This window comes from Episyrphus balteatus, chromosome 1, assembly GCF_945859705.1.
Source record: "Episyrphus balteatus chromosome 1, idEpiBalt1.1, whole genome shotgun sequence".
In the NCBI taxonomy this organism is placed as follows: Eukaryota; Metazoa; Arthropoda; class Insecta; order Diptera; family Syrphidae; genus Episyrphus; species Episyrphus balteatus.
In genome coordinates, this window is record NC_079134.1 from 7,089,764 (window position 1) to 7,110,668 (window position 20,905).

At 29.6% G+C, this 20,905-nt stretch overlaps 2 protein-coding genes across 3 annotated transcripts in view; one reads left to right on the top strand and one right to left on the bottom strand.

The window, feature by feature from the left end:
- Positions 1 to 20,905, bottom strand: part of LOC129905555 (mucin-12) — a 312,257-nt gene that overhangs the window by 99,634 nt on the left and 191,718 nt on the right. The window contains exon 4 of the mRNA XM_055981045.1: positions 19,556 to 19,681. Within this exon, the coding sequence (XP_055837020.1) occupies positions 19,556 to 19,681 (126 nt within the window). The remainder of the gene's footprint in view (positions 1 to 19,555; positions 19,682 to 20,905) is intronic.
- LOC129905556 (beta-hexosaminidase subunit beta-like) lies at positions 5,242 to 15,547 on the top strand. Of its 2 annotated transcripts, XM_055981047.1 has the most exons (8): positions 5,242 to 5,453; positions 9,975 to 10,163; positions 10,220 to 10,299; positions 10,371 to 10,563; positions 10,684 to 10,787; positions 10,845 to 11,293; positions 14,785 to 14,986; positions 15,057 to 15,547. In XM_055981047.1, the coding sequence occupies exons 2-8, from the start codon at positions 10,079 to 10,081 to the stop codon at positions 15,492 to 15,494; spliced, it is 1,551 nt and encodes a 516-aa protein (XP_055837022.1). In that variant the 5' UTR covers positions 5,242 to 5,453; positions 9,975 to 10,078; the 3' UTR covers positions 15,495 to 15,547. The 2 variants fall into 2 exon arrangements, with proteins under 2 accessions (XP_055837022.1, XP_055837023.1); XM_055981048.1 differs by lacking the exons at positions 5,242 to 5,453; positions 9,975 to 10,163; positions 10,220 to 10,299 and having other exon boundaries at positions 10,446 to 10,563; positions 10,626 to 10,787.

Sequence of the window (20,905 nt, forward strand, 5' to 3'; positions counted from 1 at the left end):
ACGAAATCATACCGCCAAAGTAATTTAAAAAGAAAATAAGTTCGAAACTTATACTTGAATAGAATACTTTAAAGTCAAGCTTAAGCGTTGTAGAAATAGGTTAAGAGTTTATTTAGTTTTATTAACATCCATATTTTCCAGCAAAACTGAAATCTTGGAATGGTGGTTTTGCAAACATTTTTCTGGGAATTAGTATTGATTCACATTGTGCCCATTATAAACATTATAAAAAATAAGATTCAATATTAAAATATCTTATTATTGACATAACAAATAAACATACCATTGGCAAAAAAAAAACTTAAGTTTATTCAAATATTGACTTCTTCACTCAAATTATTTCGAACCGAGATACATATGTTTACGAAATCTATAGACTCAATGTTGCTAAACAATTCGCCGCAATGTTTCATTCAAATTGAGTATGTTGCTCATATTGAGTGAGTTTCAAATTATTCACTGAAAATAAAAAAAAAAAACTCAAATACCTGAGAGCTCAGAGCTTAGGTACAGATACATGCGCAAGTTAAACTGGTTTCAATTTCTATCCATCCAATTAGCCCTGAGTTGAGCTGAGTTTTTTATTTTTTTTTTTTTTTGTTTTTATTTTTTTTATTATTCCGCTTTATTCTCCAACCATAATAATAATAATTATAATTATTCCTCTTTCACACAGGTTTAAAAACAAAAAATGAGAAAACTATGTTTATATCTTTTTCATAGCTCCATAATTCACCATCAGTACAAAAAATTGACTTTTTTTCTTTCATAAAATAAAAAAAAAAATGTAAATGGCCAAGCCAAAGAGATAGTTAAGCACACTCACAGCTGAGCGCCCCAAACAGCCTTAATTGACCGATTTAAAAACATTTCCACAATTTTTTATCTGTGGAATGTGTTGGTGGTATCTCTCCGATACTTTGAACCCGAGACACACTAAGTGGTCAATGTCAAAGTCATTTTCGTGTAAGTGGAAATGCCGGTTGACATTAGACAAATAAAGATAAAATAAAAATTATTCAATTCCCCAGATAAAAAAAAAGATTGTTAATCCCCCTTTTATAGTATTTTTTTTAAATTAATGAGTTATGAATGGTTTGCTGCTATAGGAGCGTTACCGGTGTGTGTGCTATTTACATCCAATTATCTTGGATTGTCCTAATTTTTTTAATTTTTTTTTTTTTTTTCAACGACTTATCTGTAAAGGCTTTGACAATTTTTGCGTGTGTTTTTTTCCTCAGGCACAGAAAATCGTGATTAATTACATCAGAAAACACAAACGCAAATGCAAATGGACCAACTTACTAACTACCGTTGGATTGTTTCCTGGCTTGACTGTTAAGAGCCTGCTTAAGTTGTTAATTTTGTGGCGCAACGAAGATGGCAAGTTAAGCTAACCAGAGTCAAACAGAGTTCACACGGAGAGTGGTGATGAAAGCGAGAAGATGATGACGATGACAACAACAAACGAAGATATGGAGTCACTGGCCGCGAGTGTACCTATGTAGCTGCTTCACAGTTGGAAGAAGAAAAAAAAACAAACTGGCTTTTGGTTAGGAAATTAGAATTAATGAACCCGTTAACTTGGCCGATTTTACACATATTTTTGTATCTTAAAAATACAAAAAAAATCTTTTAAAATATATCATCATTTAGGGAATTTGCAATTTGCCTTTAACTCACTAGTGATGGGAACTATCGAATAAAAACTATCAAACTATCGATAGTTAAAAAATATTCATTCATTCAATAATAATTTTAAACTATTCATTCATTCATTCATTTAGTTACTATTTTCATTCGTATAGTTTTTTCATTCGATAGTTTTATTTGATAGTTTTTTCATTCGAATAGTTTTTTTATTCGATAGTTTTTTCATTCGAACGGTTTTTTTAAACGATAGTTTTTTCATTCAAATAGTTTTTTTATACGATAATTTTTTCAATCGAATATATATTTTTATTCGATAGTTTTCACATTCAAATGGTTTTTTTTATTCGATAGTTTTTTTATTCAAACAGTTTTTTTTATTCGATAGTTTCTTTCGATAGTTTATTCGATAGTTTTTATCCGATAGTTTATTCGATAGTTTTTATTCGATAGTTTTATTCGATAGTTTTTATTCGAATGAATTAATGAATGATTGAATGAACTATTCGATAGTTCAAATCATTACGTTATTAACTACAAATCATTCGATAGTTCCCATCACTACTCAAGACCGCAATTTTTTTCAATAAGCCCATTTTCATGATTTGTTTTGTATTAAAGTTCAAAGGAATTTCCTTAAAATGAACTTGACAGAGGTTTTTACATGTGCTGGCTTATATCTGTTTACATCGAAGAAAATATGTTGTAAGTTGTTGTGAGAAAAGTCCTTTTATGGGAGAACGTTTATTGACTTTAAACTGATTTTTAAGTCAACTGGAAATAAAAACAAAATGAAAAAAAATACCATTTTAGGGGGAATATAAAAGTGACGTAGGTTCAACGTGAGGTGAATTGTTAAACGAAAACATAAAGTCAATTAGATTAATTGACTTTGAAATGACAACCCAGTACACCCTGAGAATTATTGTAAGTTGGATGTTATTTCTTTTTTCTGTTTACTTTTTTGTTACATCGACGACGCCGGTGTTATGTAAGAAGACCATGTTGATGTAGGTAACTGGAATTCATTTAATATGGAAATTAAATGAATCAGAAAGAAGATTTATGGCACTGAAAGAACTTAAGAAAGATCCGGAAAGATTTCCGAATGTGGGGAATTGCAATAACGGAGGTGGTATAACGTTAGCAAAAATGCTTCCCAACACTAACAGGACCAAAAGAGTATGTGGAATGTTTTAATGCAGATTGTGGATAGGACGAACCAAAACCATGGTTGTAAAAAATCATTTTATTATTAATGCATTTTTCCTCTCCATTACAAATTAAAAAAAAATATGTAGGTATTGCAAATAAAAAAAATACTTATTGCAACTGAAAAATATTTGCATTAAGAAAAAAATGTTTATCGCAACTGAAAAATATTTGCGTTGAAAAAAAAAATATTTTGCATTAAAAAAAATGTATATTGCAAATGAAAAATATTTGCATTGAAAATAAAATTTTTATTGCAAATAAAAATATTTTGCATTGAAAAAAAAAAAAAAATTTATTGCAAATGAAAAATTTTCTGCATTTTTTTTTTATATTCGTCGAATTTCTTACAATTTTGAATATTTGACCATACTTTAGGTTCAATGTCATAGTTCAAATAGCTAATATATGGTCAAAAAGTCGAAATTGTATGAAATTCGACGAATATTAAAAAAATATTTATTCTATACACTTTGCATTGAATTTTTTTTTTTTTCAATGCAGAAAATTTTTATTTGCAATAATATTTTTTTCAATGCAAATTTTGTTTATTTGAAATAAATTTTTTTTTTAATGCAAAATATTTTTTTTTAAGCAATTTTTTTTTTTTTTTGTTTGCATTAAATATTTTTTTTTTATTTCAAATGCATTTTTTGTAATTGATATTTTTACAACAATGACCAAAACCCAGTTATAGTGGTATTGATCTATTTCTAACCTTTTACAGTTTTCTATCAGTTTTTATGAAATTTAACGAATTTCGGTGTTGCAGAAATCGCTTATCTACTGACCGGAATCTATTTGGCAACAACTGGTTAACTTAACTTTTCATTCTTTTCATGCTTAGATTTATTCGTTCAAGAGATAGGTTACGGAGGTTAGCATTTTGCGTAATTAAAAAATATATTCTGATCGATGAACTACTGCTTAATAACTGCATTCTGAAGGCATGGTTTTGAATAAAAATACCAACGTTGACATTATGCATGTCAGGATCAGAAAAGTGTGGAAATGGAGACAATTAGGCATCCCCAATGCAAAGTCAATTTTTTTGAAAACGGGTAGATGAATTTGATCAAATAAAATTTTCTTAAAAATGGCATATCAACTTTTTTTTATTGAAAAATGTTACAAAATTTGTATACACCTATAAAAATTATTTTTTTTTTTAAACGGCTCTAACGGTTTTCAAATTTTTTTCTAAAAATTCCTTTTCATACATGAAATCAAATAGCGTACTTGATTTTGTGTTAAAAATCATTTAAAAAGGTGTTTAATTACACGGTGCGACACTGAAAATAAACCCGACGAATTACATAGTGTAGGCTGTTTGTATGGTCGAATAATGCATACAAATATTTTTGTTATATTTTTGGAACCCTCCATTTTTTTTTTATTTACAAAAAACCATTTTACAGACTTTACGATGTAATCTATCAATATCTCAGTCATTTTCCTAACAACTACTCTCAATATGTTATATGTTTTTGGAAAGAGGATTTCCAGACCTTTTGAATGATGTATAGAAGTCTATTGTTTAAACAAATTAAGTTTAGGTTTTTATCCGATAAATCTTGAAAAAGTGATTTTTTTGTCAATTTTTTCTACTTTACCCAATTTTTTTTGGAAAATAAACCAAACAAAAAAATAATGTAAAATCATATTCTGAAAGAATATACATTTAAGCACAAATTATCGTTTTGAATTTGACCAAAACTGCAGAATCTATGCTACTTTTTCGTAAATAGAAAATGTGGCTTTTCGTGATATGAATTGGAAGCTGCACAAAAGGGTGTTCGTTATTTTAAAATAATAAGAATTTCTATGCTCCTAGGATCTTATATGGTTGGAAATAAACTAAAAAAAATATTCCCCAAGTTTCAAGTCTCTAACTTAATTCTAACCCGTGCCGCCAAGCGGTTGAAGTTTCTTATGGGAATAACATGGGGTCTCTTGGACCTTGTTCGATCAATCTTAAATTCCAGCCAAACCATTTGTTCAAAAAATTTAAAACTTTACAGGCTCAAATTTAATAAGTGTAGCTATCATGTGAACATTTTTCAGATTTTTAATTGTTATAATTTTAAAAATTTAGCTTGTTAGAAAAGTCATTTTTTTCAGACTTTTTCAAAAATCGCTTTTTACACGTTTAATGCCGAAAAATTAATTGGATTTAATTTTCATTTTTTTTTTAAACTGATATAATTACATAAAATCGTAAGTTAAGACAAATAAAGTTGTTAGTCACTCCCGTTCCCGTCTATAAAAATATTATATTTTTCCCATAATTTTACTTTATTTTTTAAATTGAACTCAGTCAGCCATATTTGAACTCATGTCGTGTTACAAAATTTGTATTGTTTTTCATGTTTTGACTCATTATCGAAAATAAAACCTAAATCTAAATTTATTTGTTTAAATCCAAAGAACCTAACTGAATCTTAAAAAAAAAACAAATAAAAGTTCAAAGTCATTCCATTCATAAAAAAGACAAAACAAAAATTATACTTATTAAATGTAATTTATCAAATAAAAACTATTAAAGCCGATACGATATACAACAACGATGGACGACGCCATATCGAGACCCTGTAAGAATACAAATATTTTCATTGTATAATGTACTTGAAGCCCTCCTGTGGTTTTTTTGCATAATATGTAAAATCTTTGTCTACGCCCGCATTGTTCGAATTTGACGCTTTCAATGTTCGAATTGAAAAAATCATTTTGCCAGAGTTAAACCAAGTTAAACTCATCTGAATTCATTTTGCCTCCACTTATCTTTGGTTGACTTTATCTTGTTGCCTATCCACCCTAAGGAAATTACTGACCACAATTTTAAAAAACACAGCTCCACATTAAACATTGGAACTAGAGACACAAAAAGTCTATTCTATTGTTTGATTCTAATGCGGATACCTCTATACGTTTACAATGGCGACTTTACTAGTGCGTCTGCTTTTTAAGTGATGAGCGTTGAAGCGCGACCAAACAAAAAAACATAAAAATTCACTGAAGACGCACACTGCAAATAAATTAAATAAGACGACAGCAAAGAGTGACCATTTGAATGAGCGCATTTGAATAATTTTTCTTTATTTGAGAAAAAGAAAGAAAAGATAAAAATAGGGTAAACCATCTAGCAATGGGCATTTAGGAAAATTATAAAAAAAATCACTTGAATACAATTTTATTAATTTCAACAATTTGCCAATACCTAATGGAAAATTAATCTACATAACGTGAACAAAGTTTTTAAATTTGTTTGTCTGTTTAAGAGCCTATAAATCCTATGATACTTATTAAGGTCTTGGCGAAAGGCAATTTGCTGTCATTTTTAGTTTTGGTCCTTTTTTATCTATTTTTATTTTTATCTAGATTTAAGAAGCAACTATATTCGTATTAAGTGCCAATAAAGTACTCTGGCGTTACGTAATAAAAGGTTTTTTTTTCGACAAAAATTTTTTATAGTAAAATTTGGTTATCAATGCATAACAATAATATTTATGCTTACCCTATGAATAATACAGATCAGGCATTTTTCAATGTTCATGTACTTCTGGTATTTTAATAATAATAACATATTAAACTATACACTATGTTTGGTAACGTTTGTTTTCTTATTCATAGACTTTTTTTTTGTGGTCAAAGAGTTGCAAATTCTTCAAACCAAAGTGACATCTTCCTCGTTTGTTCGAATAAAAAGTGCGCTCTATGAGTTTTGTGTAGATTTGCGTGTTTAGAATACTGATTGTGATTAATGATTTATTTATTTTTTTTTTTTTATCTGAAATGCAAAATTCTAAATTGGAATAAATTTAAAATGCAAAATATATAAATATATTTTACATAAAATTAAACCATAGCAAAAATAAAATTAGTAAGAATCTATTTTTGTCTTCATAAAACAATTTCGTAATTAATCCGCTATTAATCGAGAGTTGAGATTTTTCGAATAACAAAATAATATCAAGATACTCTTACAAAAAAATTAAAAATGAAGCATTTTAGATCACAGAATTTGAGGAACTTGAAGCAAATGAAAAGTATCTGGTCAAAATAACATTTGATACTTATATAAGTAAATTACCCTGAACGTATATATTTTGAATTATTTTCATATCGTTTTTAATTTCCTTTTTTACAGAGAAAAAATTATAAATTAGGTATTTAAAACTTTTTAATTTTCTTGTTCTGAGGTTTCGGATTCTTATAAAAAAACTTAGCTCGACGAAACAATTAAACCAAATGATAGAGAATAGCAATAAAGTGAGAAATTTTAGTTTGAGGCCCTAAATTATCGGTATTTGCCACAAAACCAAAATGAAAAAAAAAACTAAATTTTCTCAAAAATAGCTCTTACGAGTAATTGAAAAATCTGTCTTTTTTTTACACAAACTTTGGTATAATGTGTCGATTAATATTTTTCTTTGCATACAAAATTAAATTTTTTAAAAATGTTTGAAAATGTTTGAAAATGTTTTAATTGGTTTATTTTGTTTTTAAACAACAACAATTTTCAGAATATATTTATCTATAAAAACACTTTGTTACTTAAATACTTTATTTAAATACATTTTGAGGAAAAAAGTTTTTGTTATTTTTTTTTTTTTTATTCAAATATAGTGGAGTCAAATTAGCTTTATACCTCGGAATCCAGGGAAAGTCGATGCATCTGAAAAACGAGTATAGGGCTGCATTATAATAGGGTCAAATAAGGAAGTTAAAAAAAAAAATTTCACCGCTCTCGATTACAACAGTTTTTATAGACCGTTTACTGTCATTCCGTATGCAAGCGTCAATCGGAATTGCTGTCTCATTTTAGATTTTGATCAAACTTTGTAGGGATGTTCTCTAGGACTGTAAGGAAGCAAATTCATGATGATTTAATTTTAAGTTGCGTGGTTTCCCCGCTACCCGCATTCGAACTTTTTCAGAAGGTCATTTTTATGTTATTATAGCTTTGCGTCTACTAAAGATATCTTTTTGTTTGAAACGCCATGTTAAAGCTTAAGAGTAGTAATTTTTGAATATATATTAAAAAATTACGTAATAATTATCCCTGAATTAAAAATAATTTTTGAAAAACTGGTAATTTTGCTGATTTTTCATGGTTTTTGACTGGCTCCAGAACCTTGGCTATTATATGAAGGAAGCTTATACTTACCAAATATTAAATATAGATATTTTCCAACAAAATAAATCTAAAATGAACTCGATGGCTGTACTCCTTATGCAAAAATTTTAAGTTCAAAGTTTTGAGTTTTTTGAAAAAATATTTTTTTATACTATGATTTTTTACGATTTGACTAAAGATAGAAACATGAAACTAACAGTGTGTTAAGTTGAAACTTTTAACTTTAAGTCCTCTAAATAAAATTGTGTTATTTTCATATCTTCTTAGTGTACCGCTTGTTTGAAAATTCGCAAAAATGCTAAAAAGCCAAAAAAAACCCTACTTAAGGCTATGATTGCACTATGTTTGACATAAGATAGAAGCATGAAATTAATAGTATATTTAGTTCGTACTCTTAGCTTAACACACTGTAAGTTTCACATTTCTTCGTTTAGTCAAATCGTAGAAAATGACAGTATAAAAATTAGCTTTTTTAAAATACTCTATACTTTGAACTTTAAATTTTTACATAAGGAGTACAGCCATCGAGTTCATTTTAGATTTATTTTGTTGAAAAATATCTATATTTAATATTTGGTAAGTATAAGCTTCCTACATATAATAGCCAAGGTTCTGGAGCCAGTCAAAAACCATGAAAAATCAGCAAAATTACCAGTTTTTCAAAAATTATTTTTAATTCAGGGATAATTATTACGTAATTTTTTAATATATATTCAAAAATTACTACTCTTAAGCTTTAAAATGGCGTTTCAAACAAAAAGATATCTTTAGTAGACGCAAAGCTATAATAACATAAAAATGACCTTCTGAAAAAGTTCGAATGCGGGTACCGGGGAAACCACGCAACTTAAAATTAAATCATAATGGATTTGCTTCCTTACAGTCCTAGAGAACATCCCTACAAAGTTTGATCAAAATCTAAAATGAGACAGCAATTCCGATTGACGCTTGCATACGGAATGACAGTTAACGGTCCATAAAAACTGTTGTAATCGAGAGCGGTGAAATTTTTTTTTTTTAACTTTCTTATTTGACCCTTTTATAATGCAGCCCTACACTCGTTTTTTAGATGCATCGACTTTCCCTGGATTCTGAGATTTTACAAATTTTATGTCTAATTTGACTCGACTAATATGTTATTTTTTTAGTTTTATTAAATTAAATTAAAAGAAGATTTCAAAATGAATTTTGAAATAAAAAGCTTCAAGCTACTTTTTTGATAACAACAAGTATGAGCAAATGAGTCGTGCTTATTAGTATGATAATACTGGGAACAAATTTAAACTCAAAGTTTTCAAACATCCCCAAAATTCTAAAAATAAGTCAGAACTGAGACCTTCCTTAACGGTCAATAATATGAACAAAATTATTTTATTTAAACTTAAAAATCAGCTTTTTTTAAACTGTTAAAAATTTTAAGTCCCTTGTTTTATGTGTAATTTCTAGTAGTCAAGAGTACCTATAGTTGAAAGGGTCCAGAATATAGTCAAATGACTTCATTATTTGGTAAATGAAAGAAAACCGTTTTAAGAATTAAAACAAAATTGGTCACTGTGGCGTATGTGTAACATTTTTTTTCTACTCAAAATATTTTTTTTTTTTTTTTTTTTCATTGTCAAAATAATGAACCCATTTCTACTGATCTTTGACGAGTAACCACAAGACTTATCACAACAGCATAATTTGTCACTATGTTGTGGCTTCTTTGCCACTTACGTGATTTTAGCGTAGATATGAAAGAGGTCTTATGAATATATTAAGATTCTAACGTAGGTAAGCAAAATTTTTAAAAAATAACTCCAAGTTCATATAAATTGCCTTATCAATTTGTTAAACTGGTTAAGTACCATATTTTTATCAATTCTCGGAAGTTGATTTACTTAAATGACGTAACAAAAAGAAAACTTCTATACAAAATCTGCATTCAAATTTCTTTTTTAAGATAACAAATAAACAATTGTATAAATATTTTCAGAAATGTGTGCGGGGATCTACACCAATTACATTATTTTTCTTCATCATTGAAGCAAATTGTTCACTTTTCATCAACTTCATTTCAGTCTCAATTTGGTCGTCAAAATGAGAACAGTATTTCTTTTCGCGATAATTTTAATTCCAGTTCTAGCTTACCCAAAGCCTGGTCCTCGAATAGATGCCACCAAAGGTACATTAGTGCTTAATACTTATGATTCTATAGTTTAAAAATTTGTTTTTAAATAGGTGAAGTGTGGCCAAAGCCCTTTTCTCAGAAAAATACTGGCAAATTCTATCAAATTGATCCTAAAAATATCGAATTTGTGGTAAGAATTCTTATCCCACACAAAACAAATTTGAGTAACTACTTATTCCAGAAAATCCACTCTCTTAACAGGTGACACAGAAAAATTGCTTTTTGCTACAACAAGCAATTTCCAGATACACCGACATTATCAAAACATCTGTCAACAGTCCAATTTACGCTGATGTCACTCCACCGCCAACAATCTTAAAGACAATCACCCATTTCGATGTGAACCTAACAAAGCCCTGCGAAGCATTACCCCACTATAAAATGGATGAGTCATGTAAGTACAAAAAACTCTGATGCTAATATACGACTACTGTGTGATGTTTTGATACCATGAAGCGTGAAGCACTAAGAATTCTGACATTTTATCCCTCACAAAAAAAACCTAAACAAACAGATTATGTGTATGGTCATGGAAAAGTAGTCTCGAATTCTATTTGGGGAATATTGCGTGGCCTGGAGACGTTGTCACAAATTTTGGTGCCAATGTCAAATGGAATGGTATTTATGGGGATATTATCGAAAAGATGATGTCATTGAATTAGTTTTTTTTTTCAGTTACGCATTCCAGAAACAGAAATCTACGATAAACCAAGATTTCAATATCGTGGTTTTATGTTAGATACAGCTCGTCATTTTATAAATGTTTCGAAAATTCTTCAACTAATCGATGGAATGGCTTATAATAAATTAAACGTTTTTCACTGGCACATGACAGATGATTCAGCATTTCCATACAATAGTACTAGATTTCCAGAGTTGTCGGCAAAGGGAGCATATAATTCAAGGATGACCTATTCGAAATCTGATGTGAATCAGATTATTGAACATGCAAGAGAAAGAGGAATTCGTGTTATACCTGAATTTGATACTCCAGCTCATACAGCATCTTGGGGTGCTTCGCATCCGGAAATAATGACAGAATGTTTTGGTAAACATAATGGTCAACTTGGACCATTCAATCCAACAAGCAGGCAAACTTTTAACGTACTGGATAAGTTTTTTAGGTAAGATTTGTTAATGTTATTTTGTTTTACTAACCTAAGCTGAAGTAGAAATCAAATGAAAAGAGAGAAAAGTGGAGGGTTAGTCACAGGCTTCAAAATTCTACCTTTTACAAATTTCATTCGTTCCTGTTCAAAAATATTGTGTATTGGGAAATTCAATTTTTAGATTAAGCTAATCCAGTTTTTTTCAAATTAATTTCCTCAGTTTGCAAACCAAAATGCCCTTTTTTGCAAATCAAAATCACCTTTTTATTTTGAAAGAAATGTTTTTGATATTTAATTCACATTAAAATAAAAATGAAAATACTTTATATAAAAAATGGGAAAATTGAAAAGCAAAAAGTAAAAGCGTGAAATGAATGAAAAAAACATATGAGCAATTTAAAGAAGTGTTATAAGGAGAAAAGATTGGTTTCATCACTGTGCAAGTTTTTTGAAAAAAATTTTTGAGACAGGCGCGCGATTAACTGTTTCGCCCTATTTCGGACCCGAGAAATCCATTGGCATCATTAGTTTTTCGATTTATCGGTACGACTTCGAACAAAATTTTGTTTGAAAGTTTTTTCAATTATTTTGAGATTTTTCCACTGTTTTTAGTCATTTTTCAATCAAAAACAATGTTTATATTGCTAATAATTCTGCTCAAACGTTATTTGCTACATTTTAAACAATTTTGAACAATTTATTTGAAAGTTTAGTGATTTTTTTTGAATTTTTTTTAAAAAAATCGGAATTTTTTACATTGTTATCGTTTTTTCGCTGTTTTTGTTCTCTTTTGCACAAATACATAGCATGTTTTCCATTAAAAATTAATTTAACTGTTAATTAAGTGTTGGTTAAACTTTGACATACTATCGATAGCATCGATAACAAAAAAATATCGAGTATATCGATACTTCACAAAACTATCGATAGTTTCAATACTTCCAAATTATTATACCACAAGGCTACCGATATTATCGATAGCTTTGAAATTAATTAAACACAATTTGAACTACAAGTTAAGTTTTCGTTTGACATTGGATGTAAACAACGAATTAACATAGTGTTTGGTAGATATCGATGGTTTCCATTGTCGATTGTATCGATAGTTTTAAGAAAAAACTATCGATAATATCGGTAGCCTTGTGGTATAATAATTTGGAAGTATTGAAACTATCGATAGTTTTGTGAAGTATCGATATACTCGATATTTTTTTTGTTATCGATGCTATCGATAGTATGTCAAAGTTTAACCAACACTTAATTAACAGTTAAATTAATTTTTAATGGAAAACATGCTATGTATTTGTGCAAAAGAGAACAAAAACAGCGAAAAAACGATAACAATGTAAAAAAATTCGATTTTTTTAAAATTTTTTCAAAAAAAATCACTAAACTTTCAAATAAATTGTTCAAAATTGTTTACAATGTCTTTCTACTGGTAGCAAATAACGTTTGAGCAGAATTATTAGCAATATAAACAATGTTTTTGATTGAAAAATGACTAAAAACAGTGGAAAATTCTCAATATAATTGAAAAAACTTTCAAAAAAAATTTTGTTCGAAGTCGTACCGATAAATCGAAAAACTAATGATGCCAATGGATTTCTCGGGTCCGAAATATGGCGAAACAGTTATTCGCGCGCCTGTCAAGAATTTCGACTTGCACAGTGAATCGTTTCACTTACGTTCCACACTCTTTTTGCTTTGATCTGATTGAACTCATATTCCATACTATTCTGGCTCGTTATTTTTTGTGGAACACTATTTTGTGGAACACTATTTTGTGGAACACTATTTTGTGGAACACTATTTTGTTCCAATATTTCACTTATTCGCAGCCTTTGTGAAATGAAGAAAAAAGTAAACATTTTTTTTTTTATTATTTATCAGCCCTGTTGTGAGTTTCACGTGGTCAATTTTTCTCCCGAAATATTTTTGTTCGTCCGGAATTTTAAAAACCTATTGCAAGTCGCAGCGGAATGAAGTAAGGATTTTCCGCTAAACTGTTTTTTTTTTTTACCACGGTTTAGTTGAGCTACTAACCTCGCATTTTAACTAAAAAAAAAAGTTAAAAAAAACGGCGAACAACTTGTCGTCCTCAACTCACAATAGAGGATAAGTGAACTTCAATTTTCCGGGTGGAAACTTGTTCAAGTGAAACTCACAATAGGACTGAATATGTTTTTCGGGGAACATATCGTGGGCACAAAGCCAAAACCACGAATCTGCCAAATTGTAGTTTTGAGAAAAACAATCTTATGTAAACTCAAGCAACGGAAATTGATAGTTAAGGCTTAAAAGGGATCGATGCAGTGAATAGAGGGACCGAAAACAAGTAAGATCCATTAAAGTAAAAATGTCCAAAAGTACGGATTCGTGGTTTTGGAGTTGTGCTGAAGATATATCGTCGCTTGAAAAACAAAGTGACTGTTGCCAACTTAATTTAAAACTAGCTCGTGGGAGGTCTTAAAGTAGCCTTAACTGTATAAATGGTCTAAAACCTCTGTTTTGCGATTATGTGTTAACTACTTCTCTCATAAATCTCTTAATAAATTTTTTGGAAAAATCACTGCGAAATTATAACATAATACCTACTTTATAAATCCTAAAGCCTGGTACGCTCTTCGCGCTAAATTTTAGCCGAGATAGAATTCCCATACAAGTTATCGATAATTTTTATGGGATCCATTTTAGCCCGACTAAAATTTTTCGATAATTTGTATGGGAGCTAAAATTTATCTCGAACAGCGTACCAGGCCTAAAGTTTGGAAATTTCAGCAGCAAATTAATGTTTTTTTTGTAAACAAAAAATTTTGGGGGAGGGGTTAATTTTAGTCCTAAGAACAAATTTTCTATTTTAGTGGTTATGAAATAACAATATTTTTTAACTAACATTTTTTGGCATTTATTTTTATCATGTTTGTTTTTGAATATGTAAATTTGGGATGTAAGATTTCGAGCTTCATGAACAAAATTTTAAACTTAAAATGTACCTAATTCAAACAGGGGAAGCTTCAAAGATTTAATACATTTTTGAGAATACTTTCCCCAATTTTTTTTATTAAAAAAAAAAATCTGTGGAATCTTTAGTTTGAAAATTTCATACCAACTTTTACTCACTAACATAAACTCTTTAATAGAAATGTTCAAGCGAAACATGTGCGTTTGACGCGATAATTTCTGTTTTCGCTTCCTAAATAAGAGTCGCAATAAAAAAAAGCAAATTTCAAAGTTTCGAAAACGACTTCGTTTCATGTGTTTAATTCTCACTCTCCACTAAATTTAAATTCACCATTAAAAAATTGAAATTAAATCGCATAAGAATTTTGAAATTTCCCCTTTTAAATGGTGTTTTTAAATTTAATAGAGAATGTATAAATTGGGCCTAAGACCTTATTTATTTTCAATCCAATAATAAAATAAAAAAATATTGTCCAAATTGTGTTTTAGTTTCTGCCAATGACGTCCAAATTTTCATTTTATTTTTATATTATTTATTATTCTAGTGAAATCAAAGATCTCTTCCCTGATACCTACATTCACATTGGCGGTGATGAGGTTGATTCTGCATGCTGGGAATCAAATCCCGACATCCAACAATACTTAAAGGAGCACGGACAAGACTCTGGGGATCTACCTTACATGTTTTTTGAAAAACTTACAAAGTACCTCTATCGAAATGGTCAAACACCGATTTTATGGCAAGAGGTTTGTCAGTAAAACTTCAAAACAACAAAAAAAAAAATACCTAACAACAAATCACTTCTCATTTTTATAGGTTATTGAAGAAAATCCCGGAATAGAACTTCCCCAAGGTACAATGGCACAGGTTTGGTTCAATTCGAAGAAAGCAATGCCATCGCTTACCAAAAAAGGTTACACAACAATCTTTAGTGATGGTTTCTATTTGTATGCTGGCGATGATGGACCTGATTGGATGGACTTTTACAATATCGAACCGACTAATTTTACTGGCGATGCCACTCAAAAGAACCGCGTAGCTGGCGGAGAGGCTTGCATGTGGACAGAATGGGTAAATAACAACAATGTCATGACAATGGTATTTCCACGTGCTAGTGCTGTGGCCGAAAGACTTTGGTCAAAAGAAACGCAAAAAGATACTGATGAAGCTGCACCACGGATGGAAGAACACAATTGTAGAATGTTATGGCGAGGTATTGAAACTCGACCCGCTAACGGATATGGATTGTGTTAAGATTTTAATCCTCTCATAAAAAAAAATTAAATTGTTTGTTTGGTGAAATGCAATGTGTGGATTTCTTTCATTTTTTTTTTTTTTATTTACTTTTTTTTTAAAGAACCACAGTTCTCTCTGAGAGAATGCCAACCAACCAGTTGGACTGGTGCAGGTGTGCGAAATTTCAATCCAGACCAAAAAAAAAAAGAAGAAAAAAAAAACACAAACATACTGGTTTTTTGCTGATGGCACTGGCCACGGTTTTTTGGTTTTGGTTTTCTCTGTTTTTGTTTTATTGCATTTCCGGAATGTCTGCAAATATGGGATTTTGGGGTGACCAGAGGTGCCTTTTTTAATGGTCATATAGCTAATTTGATATTTAAATATTTTAACATTTCAAAAGTTTTTGATCAATAACAATTTATTTTAAAGTATCGGAGGTACAACTTTCGCAAAAATTCTATTCATAAAAGAAGACAGTTTCTATACTACTAGATTTAACCCAACTAACATTTCAGCTTCGGTTAAGGTATTATAAAAGCTACATTTTAGCTTCTTTTAAACTTTAGTAAGGTTGTTGGGCATGGAAAAAGGAGAACGTTATACAATTTAGACCCTCTATAAGGATCTTAAACGAACCTTTACCGGAGCTCTACCGAAGCTTTGAGATTTGACAGATAGCTTCGGAAGAGCTTGTATAGCTCTTTAATACATGTCTTATCGAAATAAAAAAAACTACTGCAAAAACAAAATATAATTCTTTTTTAAATGGTTTTTATTTGATTTTAAATCATGAATTTTATCTTTTAATCTGAAATTATATTATTATTATATAAGTTTTTAGTATATCTATTAATAATAATTTTAAAAGTATATAATTTTTTTACCACACCCAAGAATCGAACTTCGTATCTGCTTGGTGGCAGTCCACCACTCTACCCACTCGGCCATCCTCGTATATTAATTAATGAAATCAAAAACTTAATCAGTTCAAATAGCAGAAATGTAAAAAAAAATGTCTGAGCTAAATTATTCAATGTCAAAACCAAAAAGTGTCCCAGCTAGATTATTCAATATCAAAACCAAATACTAAACTTTGTAATTTCTGTAAATCTTCTATAAATTCATTAAGCAGGCTTTTCCGAAAACAAGCTTTTTTCGTTTAAGTTTCTTTAACAATATTTAAACAACTTATTAGAAGTTGTTAAACAAGTTCAAACTTCTATAAGAAATTAAATTCTGAAGCAAGCCCAATACAAGCTGTATAAAAAGTAGATCCTGCGAGATCTCAAAATTTATAGAAGCTGTTGTGCTAGTTGGGAAGTTCCCCATGAGACAGATTTATAACTATTTTTTAATATTATTTGGCTGAAAACTATGAAGTTTTTGTCAGAAATCAAAGGCTTATGGCGGGAAACTTTTATAAAAAAAAAAAACCAAAAGCATACTAAACGAATAAATGATTGGGAAATGCCACCAATTAAAGACAGCCTTATACAATGTGTCCCAAAAGTAATGGATCAAACGAAATATGATGATAGGCCAACTTTAGGGCTCTCAGAATTTGGTAACTTGTTCATCCCAAATCCTTACGGTTTTCGATTTAATGCAGTTTTTGTGAAATTTCGAAAAATCCGGACTTTGCAACAGTATTTTGCTTTTTTACAATTCTTTCACTAAAACATTGCGTAATAATAAGAAATAATTAATTAATCAAAATATTTTTTATTTCATACGCCATTTTGCTGCAAATTAATTAACAGTTGCATGTTTTATAAAAACTCAATTTCTTTCTTTTATTTCAGAGCAACAGCCTGAAAAAAATTTGTATGGTGTGGCACTGGTTTATTATTTTGAAAACTTGCCGTGTTATAGCAGTTTTCAAAAATGTATTAAAAATTTCAAAGTTGAAGTTAGAACTGAAGATATTACAATTTAAAAGCAACAAAACAGGGCTTTTCAGAGAAATATAACAAAGAAAAATAAACACAGTTTCTCGAGTGTTGTTTGTTTATTTCTTTTTGAACAAAAGCCTCGATTTTTGCTTGTTAATTTGGTTCTGAAAACGTCTGTTTTTTTGCATTCAAATTGTAATATCTTTCGTTCTATTTGCAACTTTGGAATTTTTAATACATTTTTAATAATATTTTGAAAAACAAGATCAAAAGTTTTTCAAAGTTCGATTTACGAGTATGCTCAGAATAGTTCTGAGTTTTTAAAAAAAATTTGTTTGCGATATTTAATTTTATTAAAAGTGAGTCCAAAACTTATTACCATAACAAACATTTCTGATTGAGGGAAAAATTGTAAAAAAATGTTTGCTAATTTCTTTCAAATTAAACATTTTTTAGTTGCCATGAAAAAATCCTGTCGAAGCAAATAAGTCGCATTTTGGAGAAAATAAGTTTTGTAAAAGTATTAATTAATTAATGTGACACTTTTTTTTTAGTTTGACATTTTTGTATCCAATTTTAAAGTATAAGTTAAGAAATTTTGAGTGAGGCACAATTCCATGGAAAAGGCTTAGGTAGTTTTGTTTTCCAGTGAGACTTTATTTTGGCTGAATAGGTTGGCAACGCTGCTCCCAATCCAATTCCGAAGTCGTCGAATCAATACATTTCCACAGCACAAAAAATCTGTAAACTTGCAGATTTAACGCAAGTACAGGTAAATTTTCAAAAAAAAAAAGATTGACAAAAAAACGATTGTCTGAAGTCATTGAATCTGTTGTTTTATTTGAAGAAACTTCAACTGACTACAAGCATGTGATTTTAATTGCGAAACGATTAACCTGCCGAACATTTCTCAAATCAATTGTTGAGCACATTGTTTTCAGTCATTGAATCCAAAACCTTTGTATTCGCCAAATTTCAGAGGTTTCTTTTCAAAGATGAAGTACCTACATTTTTCAGCCCCGTTTTAGGTCAAAAAATACTTTGTTTAACTTTGATTTAAAAAGTGCAAATAACGCCATGTCCTCCTTTATAAAAGAATAGTTAAAGAAGCAAATTTAAAAGGATGCAGCTTTCTGAAAATGTCTTAGATTTAGAATTTTACGGATTTTAACTGCAATTTTATTGAATCTGCAGACTTCAAATATTTTTAAATCAAAATTTCTAGTGAAACTGTATTTAAATTTAGTGTTTATAATCAAAATGAACGACAGTTTGTTATGCAAGATATAGGTCCTGCAAAAAAAGGATAAGCATAAGAACCAAGGGATAAAAGCTTTCCGTTTCATTTATATTCTATTCCAAACAAATCCTTTTGTGCAAATCTCTAATAGGTATAAAAAAAAAGATATTCAAGGAAAGATTTAAAAATAGTTCTGTTTGCGCTACACAAATTGCATTACCAAGAAACTATTGATTTCCTTTTTGACAGTTTAAGCTATCCAAGTACGATTTTCTATTCTCTCTTCGAGTTAAAAAAACATTTTTATTATAACTTTTGATGAAATCTAATACAACAAAAAACAGCATTTCTCCTAGAATTCAAATGATGCAGAATGTCCTCACTACTCGTAAATCCATGTTATGCAAATCTAGATGCATTTTTTCATCTAGATATTTTTTTATGTTTGTGTGTGTGAGTGCAAAGAGTTTTATGATGAAATATAGCATCAACCACGAATCTACTCTGACTTATACCAAAGTCGAGTTGACTATATATGAGAACCAAAAAACAGTTTCTTCTAGTTTATAAAAATTGTGATGAAAAACCAGGTGGAGCATAGAGGTACAAGTCGAGAGTATACAAGTTCTCTGTATGTGATGAAATAAACAGCTCAATCTCAATCTACTTTTTTTCGGAATGGGATTGAACTAGATTTCAGGGATTTCTCGTATTACCCTTGCATGGAAAATGGAATTGTTGTATAAGACTACGGAGAGCAAAGTTGTTTGGTAGAAGGATATAACAAAAAATAAAAAGTTGTTGGCATTGGAATGGTATCCTATACGAAGATTAAGTCACACGTGGTACACAGGTTGAAGTGGTTTTCATTTATTTTTTTTTTTTTGTTTTTTTGTCTTTTTTAAAAGTAGAAGGTATTTAGGTTTTTTTTTGTATGAACTTACGTGATAAAGTTGCTGGTGTTGTTTTCGTTCGTGTTGAGCCATTCGTAGTTTGTTGAGCTTTCGGTGGTGGCCCTAAATCTGTTGGTGATATGCTCAGATTTCGTACATCACGTTTCTTAGCCGCTCCTGGAATAAATAATAAAGTTTTTTGTTTAGAGAGAGATCATAAAAGTATGTGACAGGTTTTTTAGCTTAAAAAATATAATTTGTATGGAAACATTTTTTGAAAAGTATAAAATTCTTATTTTATGGATAAGTTTTGGGGGTGTAAATACTCCTATACAAAAGAGCATTAAAGAACGAACTTAAGACAAGAAATCTGAATGTTCTATGTCCTGGCGTTACGTCAATATAACAACTTCAAGTTGCAATTTTTTGATTTTTTTTTTTCTTAAGCAAAAACACATAACAATTAATTTCCAACAACGTAAACAGTATCCAAACATGCTGCTATGTTGACGTTGCAACATCGATTCGCATCGTATCGTTGTCAGGTTGCAGCTTTGCATTATAAATTCAAAATAAATCCAAAATCGTGCGATTTTTTACTTCAGATTATCATTTTTATTGTTATTTTCGACGAAATGAAATAAAATTAAAAAAAAAAAGAAAAAAGTTAAACGATTTCGAGGTCTTCTGGTCTTGTTGCATTTCAATATGAATATTGCAAGGGAGCAACAGAGTGCGCCAAAGTACATTGTGGTAAGGTGGTGGGTGGTTTTGGCTTAATGGCAGAATATAGCAGAAATGGCATCAGAAATGGCTCCTTCTAGCTAAAGCACGTTCGAAAGAAAATTGAAATTTATGTTTATTTTTCCAACGAAGCCATCATGCCGCCATGCTACCGTCCTGCACCATCGCACGCCGCCACCGCACCGCCATCGCCAGTATAGTTTAAAAAGAAAAAAATATCGTGCTCATACACACGTTTGCCATTAAGTACCATCACATCACATAGCGGAAGTGATTTTTCTTGATTCGTGTGATTATTATGGAAACGGTTTTTTGTTTTTTTTTTATTTACTTTCTCACACAATTATGACAGTAAGTGTGGCCAAATTGTGAAAAACCATTAAAAAAGATAATTCACGATGTAAATTCATGGAAGTGAAATTTTAATGGAGGATAAAAAATTATAATTCAAGGACGAAACAATTTGATATTATGTCACTACAATATAATTATTTTTTGTGTATATTTATATAAATGAATTATTATTGGCAGTTAGAAATGTATTATGTATATCAATATCCTTTTTTTTTTTTTTGTTTTGTTTTTCATAAATAATGATATCTTGTCAATTTGTCTCTCGAAATCGATAGTTATTTATTTCCATCGATGTCCTATAAG

What these genes read in the sequence shown, in the direction of transcription:
- LOC129905556 (XM_055981047.1), top strand. Translation starts at nt 10,079, where the DNA reads ATGAGAACAGTATTTCTTTTCGCGATAATTTTAATTCCAGTTCTAGCT. An exon ending in CTATAAAATGGATGAGTCAT is followed by an intron (nt 10,564 to 10,683) that starts GTAAGTACAAAA and finishes CTAAACAAACAG; the next exon opens with ATTATGTGTATGGTCATGGA. An exon ending in TGCCAATGTCAAATGGAATG is followed by an intron (nt 10,788 to 10,844) that starts GTATTTATGGGG and finishes TTTTTTTTTCAG; the next exon opens with TTACGCATTCCAGAAACAGA.